We start from the raw sequence: 13114 nt of genomic DNA on the forward strand, positions 1-13114 counted from the left end.
GCCAAGTTTCCATCTCTAATGCTTAGAATCACATTTTTCTGGCACAAATGCTCTGCCACTGATTGACCCTGGAACAGAGTTTTAACACATCACTAATTTCTCTTCACTTCAAGCAATCCTAAGGACAAATTGTCAGCACGATGTACAGACAACTGAAGACCAGTTTCTTGTTATGATTAACAACATTCTAATTCACTCCATAGTGGGCTGTGCATGTACAATCTCCACTAGGATTTGCATCACCCTTAAAAGAAAGGAACAGGAGTACTTGTGGCACATTAGAGACTAACAAATTTATTTGAGCATAAGCTTTCGTGGGCTACAGCCCACTTCATCGGATGCACGGAGTGGAAAACACAGTAGGAAGATATATATATCCACAGAGAATATGAAACAAAGGGTGTTACCACACACACTCTAATGAGAGTGATCAGTTAAGGTGAGTTATTACCAGCAGGAGAGAAAAAAACTTTTTGTAGTGGTTATCAAAATGGTCCATTTGCAGCAGTTTATTTCCCACACACACACGTACATTTGTTAGTCTCTAAGATGCCACAAGTACTCCTGTTCTTTTTGTGGATACAGACTAATATGGCTGCTATTCTGAAACTTAAAAGAAAGGGTAACCATTGCTAATAGTATGGTTGTGTCTCTTTCAATGGCCAGCACATGAACAGAAATTGACATACATTGCCGAGTGAAGTTGTGGAACCTCCATCATTAGAGATATTTAAAAGCAGGTTAGACAAACACCTGTTAGGAATGGTCTAGATAATACTTAGTCCTGCCATAAGTGCAGGGGACTAGGTGATCTCTCGATGTCCCTTCCAGTCCTACGATTCTATGATTCCATGTTGTAACACAACCAGAGTTGAAAAAGATAAGCCAACATGGCTTCCGTGAAGGAGAAATTGTGCCACTCCAATCTTCTCTTTTCTGGTGCTGTGTGGCAGGCCAACAAATACAGCTAAGAGTCTGAGTTAAAGCCCACCAAAATAAACAAGACTCCCATTGACTTCAAGAGACTCTGGACCAGGCCCCAACTAGTTACACACCAAGTGGTTTCAAATGCCCAAAGCAAACTGCAATAAAGAAAATCACATAGATAGGCCAGACAGGATCATTATTCGGGTTGCCAATTTTGGTTGGATGTATTCCTGGAGGTGTAATTACATGACATAATCTTTAATTAAAGATTAATCTTTAATTCCTGGAGATTCCGGGACAATCCTGGAGGGCTGGCAATCCTAATCATTATGAACACCTAATCTGATCTCCTGCAATTATACTCTCTTAAATATACTTCACTTCTAGTAATGTTCTGTAAAAGACAGTTCTGTTAGAACATCCATAGTGCTCTTCCTTCCTCTCCCTAAATACAAATCCAATCCCATATTGTTAAGTGTATCAGCCCTACTCCACATGAAGGCAAAATTCAAAATTAGAAGTTTTCCCATTGCAAAACAGAAATTTTCCACAGGAAAGAGGCCCATCAGGCCCCATGGAAACTCAGTCATGAAGAGAGACCATGATGTATGATGGGAGATGTAGTATGGAGAGCAAGCACCCTATGGGAGAATGGGGCATTGCTGCATCTCTGATGGATGTAGAGATTAACATCCAAATTGACATTTCCTGGAACTTCTCAGTCTGAAAAAAAAACCCTGCACATATTTGATATGGCATCTGAATTCAGGATGAAAACAAAATGTAGCAATATTAGAATTACCCATCAGATGGAAATTCCATTTTTCTATCAGTCCTAATGTGGAGTCTTCTTACGTTTTGGGCTTAACAATTAAGTCAAGGTAAACAAAAAAAAAATTAGTTGGACTCTACCCATCCGCCATACTGCACCAATTTCCCTGTAAAAGATGATTGCCAGAAGTAGGTTTGGATCTCTGCCTCCTATAGGATTTTAAGTTTCTGACATCTGTTGGAAAACAAGCCTGTGTCCAACTGGCACAACAGTTACAGACCAGTATTTCTTTGGTTTATTTTTTTTAATTATTTGTATTACAAGTCTATAGAATGTCAGTTTTATGAGACATTACACCATTAGAGGGAGGCGTGCCGTGCACTGAAGAAAGTGATGGAAGAGGAACTATCTAATCAAATATGAAAACACTGACAAATCAGCATCTAAACAGATTTTATTGTCAAAAGACACTTTCAGCTACAGTAGTTTAAAAAATATAGCTTAAAAAGACATTTTCAAAAAATTAAATGTTGGAAACCTTTTTGATGCCTCAAAAATAAAAGTTATTTCCCTTGAGTATGTCAACTTCCATCTGGAAAAGGGGTTTCTTTCCTGTTTATAAGGAAACATAACTCACTGGGGCATTCTTTCCTTTATTTCTTGATGTGGTCACCAGTGCCATGTACCGTATCATCTGGAATGTGTACAGCTTTCAGATAAGGCATTTTTAGCTGACTCTTTGTGCTGGGCAGTCTTCTGAGCTCAGATATTCTGCTCAGGGTCAAAACACAGAATGGTAGGTTTTTAAAACAAAAACAACAAGCTTCTCATCACTTATCGATTCCTGGAGATCAAACAATCTCAGTTAAATTCTTACTTAACTTGCAACTTGACCCCAGGTCCTTGTAGGTAAAAGGACCATGTGCGCTAAGGACCCAATCCCGAGTGTGACCAAGCACCTCCATTGACTCTAAAAGGAGCTGTGGGTGTTCATAATCTCTCAGGATTAGGCACTGAGCCACAAATACCTCAGTCCTGTCTGAGCCCAAGAGACCTGCCTCATCAGATTCCAATTACTTAAGACGAGTCAAAATGTCAGGCTACATTTCAGGCCTAGTCTCTTAGACTGAGAGACCAGGTTTGGTCCGTCCCCTAATTTTAGCAGACTCATGTAACTGATCACTCCATCCTTCAGTAGCTGAAGCACCCGCCTCTTGGAACAGTGATGAGGAGAGGATTCTTCACTTATTCAATGGCTTCCATGACCTCCAGAACAAGCGTTCGTGGTCCCGTCATGATAAGGCTGCTGATGGTCGGATAGTCCAAATGCAGAACATACATTCCGTTCACAGAGAAAACAAACTGACACACCTGCAGTGGAGAGAGAAGAATGTTTTACAGTGATGTGACTGCACTGTAACTGCACCTGCTCAGAAGAGTGAGACTTTGTGATGATGGTATCGCTTACCAAATCCTAAAATCAGAAAGTATTTTATACACTTTATAAATTGCACTAATAGTCACTCGATTCTTAATGGTAACCCAAGGGATTTATATTGGGAGCAAATGGTGAATGCAAAGCCCCCTTTATGAGCAGGTGACGTACATGTAAAGAGCAGACAGTGAGACCTAATATTAATATTTGCTATTTTTTTTAAATAATGAGAATAGAGGAAAGGGTCAGATGAAATGAGCTCTTGAGCAAATGGAACAAATTCACCTGCACCTGTTCCCTTCCAATCCTGCCTGAAGCATATGAGCAAGTCTAACTGTTTCTGTCTCTGAAGAATCTTATTACCTCAAATATCCCAGCAAGTGACTTGAAGGATAAACAAGACCTGTACAAAAATTGCTCCTCGACTGCTGGGGGATTTATGAATTTCCTCTTTCCTTTACTCTTAGAAATTGATCTTCAACCAGAGCACAAAGCCCATTTATTCTTGGTTTGCTGGTCTAAAATGGTTTTCAGAAGCTCAGCTCATTGCATACGAGCTGGAATCAGCAGAGCGATTACAAGATGAATGAAGGCAAACTCTTCTCCCTGTTCCCATAGGGAATGCTTTATCACTGCAGAGTCATTCTGCAGCTTTCACATGCAAAGAAAAAGAATTCCACATACAACTTTCTTTTTAGTAAGACAGAACAAACTTATTACCCCAGGAGCTTTAACACTGGGTGTTTCAAAGCAGTGTGCTGCTCTTTCCTCGCATTAAATAATTTATATGCAGTATATTAACAATTAGAGCTGATTGGGAATTTTCCACTGAAAAGTTTTTTTGGATATTTGTTTTTTTTTGTTTTATTTTATTGACAGAAAACATCTCCACAAAATGAAAGTCCCACAGGAAAAAGCTGAATATTTTTTGACAAAATTGAAAATTTTTCATCAAGAAAATTGAAACAATTTTCAGGTTGACTCAAATCTAAACATTCTGATTTCTTGACCTGAATCAAAATGTTTTGGTTTGGGTCAATTCGACATCATCAGCTTGTGTCTGTCTGAGTTGCTGCAATGCCTCATGGGAGTTTTAGTTCAGGCATCTCATGCCCCCATCCTTGTCTGAGGGCTGGGTTCTAGAGTGGACTAAATCCTCCATGATGTACCACAATTCCCCCAGCCCCAGTTGAAGAATCACAATGCATCATGGGAGTTGTAGTCCATCCAGGGAGCCTGGCCCATAGCAGAGAATGAAGACATGAGGCATCTGAACGACAAATCTCATGAAGCTCAGGTGGGTGCAGTTCTGTGTAAAACCAAGCCATAACAACAAACATTTCCAAAGACAAGTTTTTCTGAACTTCCCATCCCATGGATGGTGTCAATATTTTGACTTTTCATCCTGACTGAGGACAAAGATAAATGTTGAAATCCCAGTTACAGAAGGGAAAGAAGAGGTAATTTTCTAGCGACTACCTAACACGCTGGCAGTGTGTGTGTCACATCTCTCTCAGCAGCTGGTGTGCTAGAGGATAACAGCCTATTAATGCTACCAGCTAATGAGTTACTCCTTTAGTTGAAGTAGTAGAGGTCTGTGCTGAAGGTCCTGGGTTTGAGCCCTGTTGTCAAGCCACATATGGGGAGAATCATTACAAACAGGATGCTGATGAAACTGAAGATGACAACATTGACTGGAGGCAGATCCAGCCAAGGGCAGGCCCTGTGCAAACCTCCCTCACACGGCAGTGACAAAGCACAATTGTGTCTTGCAGCATCTCTGCTGTGTTGTGCTCTGTTCAGGAGAGACCTAGAACAATAGCCATAGCATTCAAAATTCTTCTCCGAAATAAACTCATCAAGCGACCTACCAGCCCAGAGTCAGTGTCAAGCTTCCACAGCGTAGTATGTGACACAGGTATTTGTTGACACCGATCTGTAGAGGTAATGCAATGTAATGGGCCATGCAATGTTTCCCTCTACACTGTCTCTCCCCCCACTCTGAGGTTTAGATCAGAGCAGCAACAGCCACAGCTGGGTCTTCATAAGCCCTTGAAAAGAGCCAGGCCCCAGCCACCTTAACACACAGAGGTCCCATTGCTGGCAAGGAGGTGCATGCTTTGCAATCCTCACTCCAAGTGTCGCAGGGACTCCTACAGCTTTGAAACCTAGTAATAAGTGATGACTGAATTCACCGCCCCTGCAGTCAGTGGATTAATGCCGGAGATGAATTTGGTCCAACAGGTTTGATCAGCATACAAGTGATATCACATGCTACACCAGGAAGATCCAGATTATACAGTACCTTCATGCCTGCTGCTGCAGCGGGTCCTCCAGGGTCCACAGCCTGGATATGGCAGGGTCTCCCTCCACGGACCACAAACCCCCAGCCCACAGCATCCCCCACGATCTACAAGCAGAACAGAGGGACTGTAAGGAAGGACTCACAAAGACTTTCTTGCCTGCATGTAGATGACCACGCAAAGGAGTTCTGCTGAACTGAAGTGGTCAGCATTTAGCTTTGCCCCATTATCACTGCCACTAGTGAATGCCCCACTAAACTAAACTCTAGAGTGGGCCAGCCCGCTTCAGAAAACGTGCACACGTCTCTGCTTAGAGCACTTGACTGGGATGTAGAAGACCTAGGTGTGAATCCTCATTCTGCAGCAGATCTCGAACTCAGTATTCTCTCCCCCAAGCGAGCATCCTAACCAAGAGGCCACAGGTTGTTCTGTGGTGGGTTGCTCCAGTCTCTCCTCTTGAAGCTGTTCCACTGAGTATAAATACTAAAATATTCATTGAACCAAAGAGAAAGAATAACTCTTGAACCTGGTGATGAAGGCTCTCATTGGTAGGTAGGAGAGAACTTAAATCTACTCTCTGCCTGATTCAGAGTAGGGATTTAAATCCACATCTGCTGCCTACCAGGTGAGTGCCTTAATTGCCAGGCTAGAGTCATTCTCCCTGAAAGAGTTCTCCTCTTGTGTTTAATGTGTGACACAATAGAAAGTGCTCTAGGTTCTAAAACTTCTCTGGCTCTTCATTAGGAGAACTATTTACAGGGATGCTGCAGCTAGCATTCCAACCATGTGCACACAGACTGACTTCCTCGTGCCTCCTCCAAACTCTTCCCTCATGAAACCTGTGTTCCTCACTCCAAGTTCCATGCAGCTTCCTATAACCTGCATGCCATTTGTGACCACTTCTGTTCAAGGACAAGTGTATATAGTGTAAATAAAACAAGTTACAGTAAGACTATATCCAGGATCTGTGTTGCTGATTCCCTCTCTAACAAGAAACCAACCTGTTAGAACCCCTGACATCTTCTGTTACTCATCAGAGGAGCAACAATATATTTCTGGGCCATACACCAAATGAGACTCAAAACCACAAGGTTTAACTGAGATTGTCTCCAAAGTTACTTTCTAACTGGTATTCCTATGCTGTCGAGTACAAGGATCATGCATAGACAATGCAAGATTTTTAAGCAAGTCACATGCAAAGAATATACTAAGAGACACTGCTACACCATGCATGACGCTTGCACTTTTCCTGGCAAGGGAAGTCACATGCTGAACAAAAACATACTCCTTCCCCACTTTTGACCCCCCCAATCCCAGCTTGTCTGAGAAGCATGCTGTAATGGTCAACACATACAAAGGACCCCTCAAAGGGCATCACATGTTACAAAACAGCAACAGCAGCAGCACAGCTAAGGAGTGGAAGTGAGCCATGCAAAAGCAGCTGAAAGGCCCAGCTTGACAGAGTTAAAAGTCAGAGCAAGGCTGGTATTGAGAACGGATGGCATGTCCCTAAACACAGCACTCAGAAAGAGGCCAAACAGGAAGTCTATTTTTTTTTTTGCACTCATTTTAGGCCAGATCCACTGCTCTCCTACAGCCCCCTTGTGCCATTCTGGTGGAGCAAGTGAGCCATAAAACATTTTTAACTGGCTACTTGGATATTCCCCCGGTATAAAGTGAATCTCTCAGTGTCCAGTGGAGCTAGACTGAAGGATCTGGCTCATGGATTGGAGATGCATTCTACTCAATTCCTGTGCAAGGGAGCGAAGAAGGAAGAGTGGGAGATATATACAAATCATCATTTAGAGGGGAAAAAGGATAGATAGATCTTCAGGGGAGGGACTGTCTCTCACTATGTGCACATACAGTGCCTTGCACAATGGGGCCTTGATCTGTTGAAGCCACTAGATTCCAAAGTAATATAAATAATAATAAAAAACCCCAACAACTATGGTTTCCTAAGTCACATAACCAGGATCTCGACACCTGAACATTCCTAGAGTTCAGAATGGTTTCCTATTCCCTTTTGAACCCACAGAGTATCCTAATAAACTTAGAGATGCCTTCAGCTATCTGTAAGTAGATCATAGGAACCAGGTGCATACAAAGTGGCATGGAAAGGCAATCAGCCTGTGACAGGAAAGGGAAATGAACGTCTTAGTGCCTTTGACAAGCGAGACTGCTGTTGTATAAGCTTAGATGGAATGCAATGGAGGTTTCTCCTTAAAAGGACTTTTCTCCTTTCTCCACCCTGACACATATACAAAACATCACCAAGCAGTAGCAACCCGGAGACAGTCACTGCCTGTTCAAAACACAAGAATATCCCACGGCACCAGCTCACAAATCTCATGCGAGTTGAGCAACAAAAAAAGGTCCTGATGACGTGAGATTCAGTCACAGTTGAAACACACAAGAGTGAAAAACGACAACACCTAGAAAGCTAACAAAGCAGCCAGGGAAGGTTCAGCATTACTGCGAATGTTACAGCATTCTGACTGGTCACTTACGGTTAGTGTTTTCTTGATGTATGGAGCCCCAGGGGACAGGAGCTCCTCATTGGTGACAGGCCTCTTTAGCACTAGAGCCAAAGGTGACAGATCCGATTATAATCACGTGTGCAAAGGTTAAATACGATATAATGCATAACAAGGAAGACTGGAAGTACAAGCCTAGAGAATGGATGCACAAACCATCGAAAGCTTTTCTGTGCAAAAAAGCATTCTACGAGAACAGAGCAGGTCTGGGACAAATTCAAAGACATCTTCCTTATCTGTATCACTTCTATACAAGTATTAGAACTGGCAGAGAAAGTTTCCACTGAAACGTCCCTCTACTTCCCGCAATAAAAAAGTGGGGGAGGGGCAGTTTAAAACAAGAAAAAAAAAGTTTTTGAAAATGGAAATTAAGATTCTGTTTTCCAAGGAGAACCTGAAATATTTTGATCAACACAAAACAATGTTTTCTTCAAAAAAAGTGTGTAGAAATTAAACATGTTGCAATGTGCTCTAATATACACACATATTTACAGAGCCCAGCATTAAAGGGCCCTTCTCCTTAGAAAGACCAAAATAGCACCAGAAAGCTGCAGCTTCTAAGCATGCTGTTTTGGTGATGTAACGAACCCCTTCAAAAAGACGGCCCGCCTCAGAAAACTGTTCTCCAAAGTGGTGTACAAGTCAACATGCTCAAGGGACCATAACTTTAAAACCTTTCTGGTATAATCATGTTTGTTTTTTAACAGAAAAGGTCTGCCCCGAGTGGAGAGGAGGCGTACAACATTGCCAGAAAAAAAATGGTTTCATTGCAATGAGAGGTGGTGTATAAAAATGTGGCTTATGGCAAGAAGTCAGCTTCAACCTTAATTATGGAATGGCAAAGCTAAGGCCTTTCTGGTGCCAATCCCTTTGCCAAGCCAAGATCACACTGCCATCTGCCCCCGGCACTAGAACTAGAATTGAGCTACGGCATGCAAGATCAACTTCCCTAGCGTTGTTCATGCAATTCTTCTCTTTCCTTTCAGGCCTGTTGAAATCAGCCTTCTTATCACTAGTCTGAAGTCTAATGTCATCTCTTCAGCCCTTCTAAGCGTTAGGTAAGTGACACTGAAATGTGAGACCTCACCTGATTTGGGGTTGCATTCAGCTGCTGGCAGGAATCCCAGGCTGGGCGTAGGAGTGAAATAGGAGTTGGAACTTCCGGCAAGAGAGGTGACGCTGCTCCTCCGAACTGCTGACACTATTTTAATCTCCTTGTTGGGCTGGACTGAAAGACACAGATACAACTCCTCCCAGATCTTGGCTAGGGGTGAACAGATGGGTTTGGGTAGAGTTTGGCCTGCTTTTTCAGCCCAAGTTTGACAGTCAGAGAAGCGGTTCTCCTCCCCCTCAGTGCACACACGTCCAGCTGCCCTCAGTCAAGGAATTCAGTCCTTCCAAAATACCCAGCCCACTTTTGCAGACTCAAGAGGTCTGAATGATTTAGGAAACTGTAAACCTTCAGAGGATCTCCCTTCACTAGTCTTTACCTAGCAAGGCCTGCGGATGTGAGGGCCCATCGATTCCAAGGCCAGAAGGGACCACTGTGGTCATCCACACTGGCCTCTTGGATAACACAGGCCAGAGAACTGCCCTACAATAATCCCTCGTACACATATTTCAGAAAACCATCCAATCTTCATTTAAAAATTGTCAGTGATGGAGAATCCACCACAACCCTTGGTCATTTATTCCAGTGGTTAATTACTCCCACCATTATGTCTTATTTCCGGTCTGAATTTGTCTACATGCAACTTCCAGCCATTGGATCGTGTTACACCTTTCTCTGCTAGATTGGAGAGCCCATTATTAAATATTTCTTCCCCACGTTGACACTTATGGACTGTGATCGTCACCCCTTAACCTTCTCTTTAAGCTGAATAGATTACGCTCCTTGAGTCTATCGCTACAAGCATGTTTTCTAATCCTTTATTCATTCTCGTGGCTCTTTTCAGAACACTCTACAACCTATCAACATCCTTCTTGAGTTGAGGGCACCAGAACTGGACACAATATTCCAGCAGTGGTCGCACCAATGCCAGATACAGGAGTACAGCATAAGAGTATCTCTGCTTTTGCTTGAGATTCCCCTCTATAGACATCCCAGAATTGCATTAGCTGTTTTGGCCATAGTGTCACCCTGGGAGCTCGTCTTCAGCTGGTTGTCCACTACCATGAACTCCAAAACTTTTTCAGAGTCACTGCTTCCCAGGATAGAGTCCCCCATCCTGTAAGTACGGCCGACATTTTTTTGGTCCTAGATATATACATTTAGCCATATTAAAGTGCATATTGTTTGCTTGAACCCAGTTTTTCAAGCAATCCAGATCTCTCTGAATCTGTCACTGGTCCTCTTCATAATTTAGAAGTCCCTCACTTCATGTGTCATCTGCAAACTTCATCAGCAATGATTTTCCGTGTCCTTTCAGGTGACTTGTAATAATGTTAAATAGCATGGGGCCAAGAACCAATCCCTGCAGGATGCTGGCAGAGGTGACAGCAGGAGCTTGGATACCAGCCAGGTGTCATCCCCTGGATTCAGATCCATTTTCCTGCTTCTCATGTTGCTCTCCTTGTTTCCTGCTTCTCACTTCACTTCTGCAACTGAGCATAGCTGACATCAACCCCAAGCCATAGGAGCCTAGATTGATTTTTTTTTTTTAATTTAAAAGCTGAACTGGAAGCAGTGCAAGATTCTCTTCTGCTATGGGTAGGAGGCCTGTCAGGTCCTTTAAATCAAAAGGATGCGCGCAAGAGATGGCTGGATCAGAGGTGCTTTAACAGCAGTCCCCCTCAGGTGGTGTTCGGGGCCTGCCCTACTCAGGAGGGTGCACTGATGATCTGGGAAACAAGTGGTCACTCACAGAGGAGCCTTTAGCAGTTCTATTGGGAAGAGGAAAACCAAGGAGCAGAGAGGCTTGAGTTATTTTCCTGGGGGTGTGAGGGGAGAACATGGGGAACAGAGCAGGGAGCTGCCAGTCCCAGGACATTGCCCAACACTAGTTCCTTAGGAGGGACATTCAAAACCAGCAGCAATGCTACCTGCCCCTTACACAATCTCAGTATAAGCAGCACCCCTTCCAATCCCACCCCTGCCCCAGCATCCCTGATTACCCGAGAGGAAGCTGGAGTTGCCTTGCTCCGGGTTGAGCTTGCGGAGGCAGAAGGGGCTGTCAGGGCTCTCCGACAAAGCCCGAGGCGAGTTCTCATTGAGCAGCTCTGTGAGCCGTCGCCTCCGGCGGAAGTTGATCCGGAACTGGTAGAGCAGGTTACTGTCAAAGAAGTGGTGCTTGCTGGAGACTGCGAAGAGAACAGGAAAGGGTAGAGCGGCCATCAGGGGTCTCATAGCAAAGGGGAGCTACATCTTCGCCATTCAACAGCAGGGCTGGAGGAGAAGACCTGCTGCAGTGTTATCAGTTCTAGTGATTGTCACAATATCTGGTGTTTTTCTTTTCTTAAATCCCCAGCTCCTGGAGTCATATGAGGAGGGGAGACTCTCAGCTTTCATTAAAAAAACAAAATATGAATTTCTAACCCTCAGGGTGCAGAGAAAAGCTTGAAAACACGACCCCATAAAAGCTAAAACCAAACCTAAAGCTCAGAAACCAGAAGGCAAATAGAAGGAGCCCAACAATCATTATTTTTAAAGTCTCGGGCTTTTGGGGAGCCTCAGGATTTTTTAATACTAAGGATTTCAAGACAGGGTGTGTTCTAATTCCCCTTTTCAGTATCATAAAGGTCTGGTGGGGGAGGAAGCTATTCCATTATCAAATCCAGCCATGGGATGCAGCCTCATCCCTTCCCCTGCCAACCCCCCGCCTCTCCAACAGCCAGGCATGGCAGGGTGTGGGACTACACCTCCCAGAATGCCTTGCATTGCAGGAGCACACCAAAGTAATGTTGATAATGTCAAGTAAAAATCCCACAGTCCAGTAAGGCTGGGGTTATTTCAAGCTAGTGTTGGGTTTATTGGTGGTACAGAAATAACTGACAGGACATTAAGTTGATAACCAATGAGGCATTTCCTCGCTGGCAAGAATGAGAATGTTTTCCCTGTTGGTTTGAGGAGGAGGAGGAGGTAGGGTGACCAGACAGCAAATGTGAAAAATCAGGACTGGGGTGGGGGGTAATAGGAGCCTATATAAGAAAAAGACCCCAAAAATTGGGACTATCCCTATAAAATCGGGACATCTGGTCACCCAAGGAGGAGGAGAAGGAGGAAGAAGGAGAGAAGTGGTGCTGCTCTATCAGTGCTGTTTACAGCCCCAGAGCAGCTGGAGATTTTTGCTAAACCGATCAGCAGTGAAAGAGTTAACCCCCTTTCCCAGAGGAATGGAGGCTGCATTGTCACAGAGCCATTGTCTCTCTGTACAAGCAAATTCAGAGCTTGTCTCTGCAAGCTGGGTGCTGCCTTTTCACCGGCTCCACAGTAACCCGCCATGTAGACGAGCCCTCCGAAATATATGGCTTAGAAATGGGCCAGATATTGAACGAGCCCCTCCACTTCAACTGCCTTATTCCTTCATTTATAGTGTTGGCGAGGAATCTCAGCTCTGATCTCGCAGAGCGTGTGCACAAGCAGGCTTCAAGTGTCTCGAAATCCAGATGTGAATCCCACTTCTGTGGCTTGGGAATAATGCTTTGAAGAGATGCCAGAAAGTGACTCAGATTCCATCTCAAACATTCAAGGGTGACACCAGAAGCCCGGGCCCCAGCAGTCCCCATTCCAAAAATAGAACTAAATGGACCCATTGCTATCTCCGAGTAGAAACTAGCAGTCGGCAATGACCAGCATTTGTTACTTGTTATAAATGGGGGGTTGTTCCAAGCAAAGCATTGATAGCTCACCCCATCCTTCCCCTTCCTTCCCCATCCCCAGGAACCTCAGCTTACCATGCTGAATGATCCCATGTTCCAACAGTGCTCGGCCCAGCTCCACAGCTTCCTTTCTGTTTGCTGTCTCCCCTTCCTGGAGGAGCCAGTCAATCATTTCACAGCCCAGGAATGTCCTCTGGTACTTCACAGAATTCTCCTCTCTCGCCTTCAGTATGGAGTCTTCTACATTGATCAGCCTGGCACAGAGAAGAGACATGCCAAGGGGTAAGGAGCGGGATGGACCGAGAAGAGCGATCTTTTCTTT

General features: G+C 44.1%; 1 protein-coding gene across 2 annotated transcripts in view; it reads right to left on the reverse strand.

Moving 5' to 3' along the window:
• Positions 1-2135: 2135 nt before the first annotated feature.
• Positions 2136-13114, reverse strand: part of LOC115635310 (DEP domain-containing mTOR-interacting protein-like) — a 37899-nt gene continuing 26920 nt past the window's right edge. Inside the window, exons 4-9 of one of the 2 annotated variants that reach the window (XM_030533794.1) lie at positions 12868-13046; positions 11089-11274; positions 9062-9202; positions 7948-8018; positions 5440-5544; positions 2136-3070 (exon numbers count right to left, since the gene is read on the reverse strand). In XM_030533794.1, coding sequence (XP_030389654.1) covers positions 2945-3070; positions 5440-5544; positions 7948-8018; positions 9062-9202; positions 11089-11274; positions 12868-13046 — 808 coding nt within the window. In that variant the 3' untranslated portion in view covers positions 2136-2944. Of the gene's footprint in view, positions 3071-5439; positions 5545-7947; positions 8019-9061; positions 9239-11088; positions 11275-12867; positions 13047-13114 lie in introns of both variants that reach the window. The other variant, XM_030533792.1, reaches the window with a different exon arrangement.

Source organism: Gopherus evgoodei, chromosome 14 (assembly GCF_007399415.2).
Source record: "Gopherus evgoodei ecotype Sinaloan lineage chromosome 14, rGopEvg1_v1.p, whole genome shotgun sequence".
Lineage (NCBI taxonomy): Eukaryota > Metazoa > Chordata > Testudines > Testudinidae > Gopherus > Gopherus evgoodei.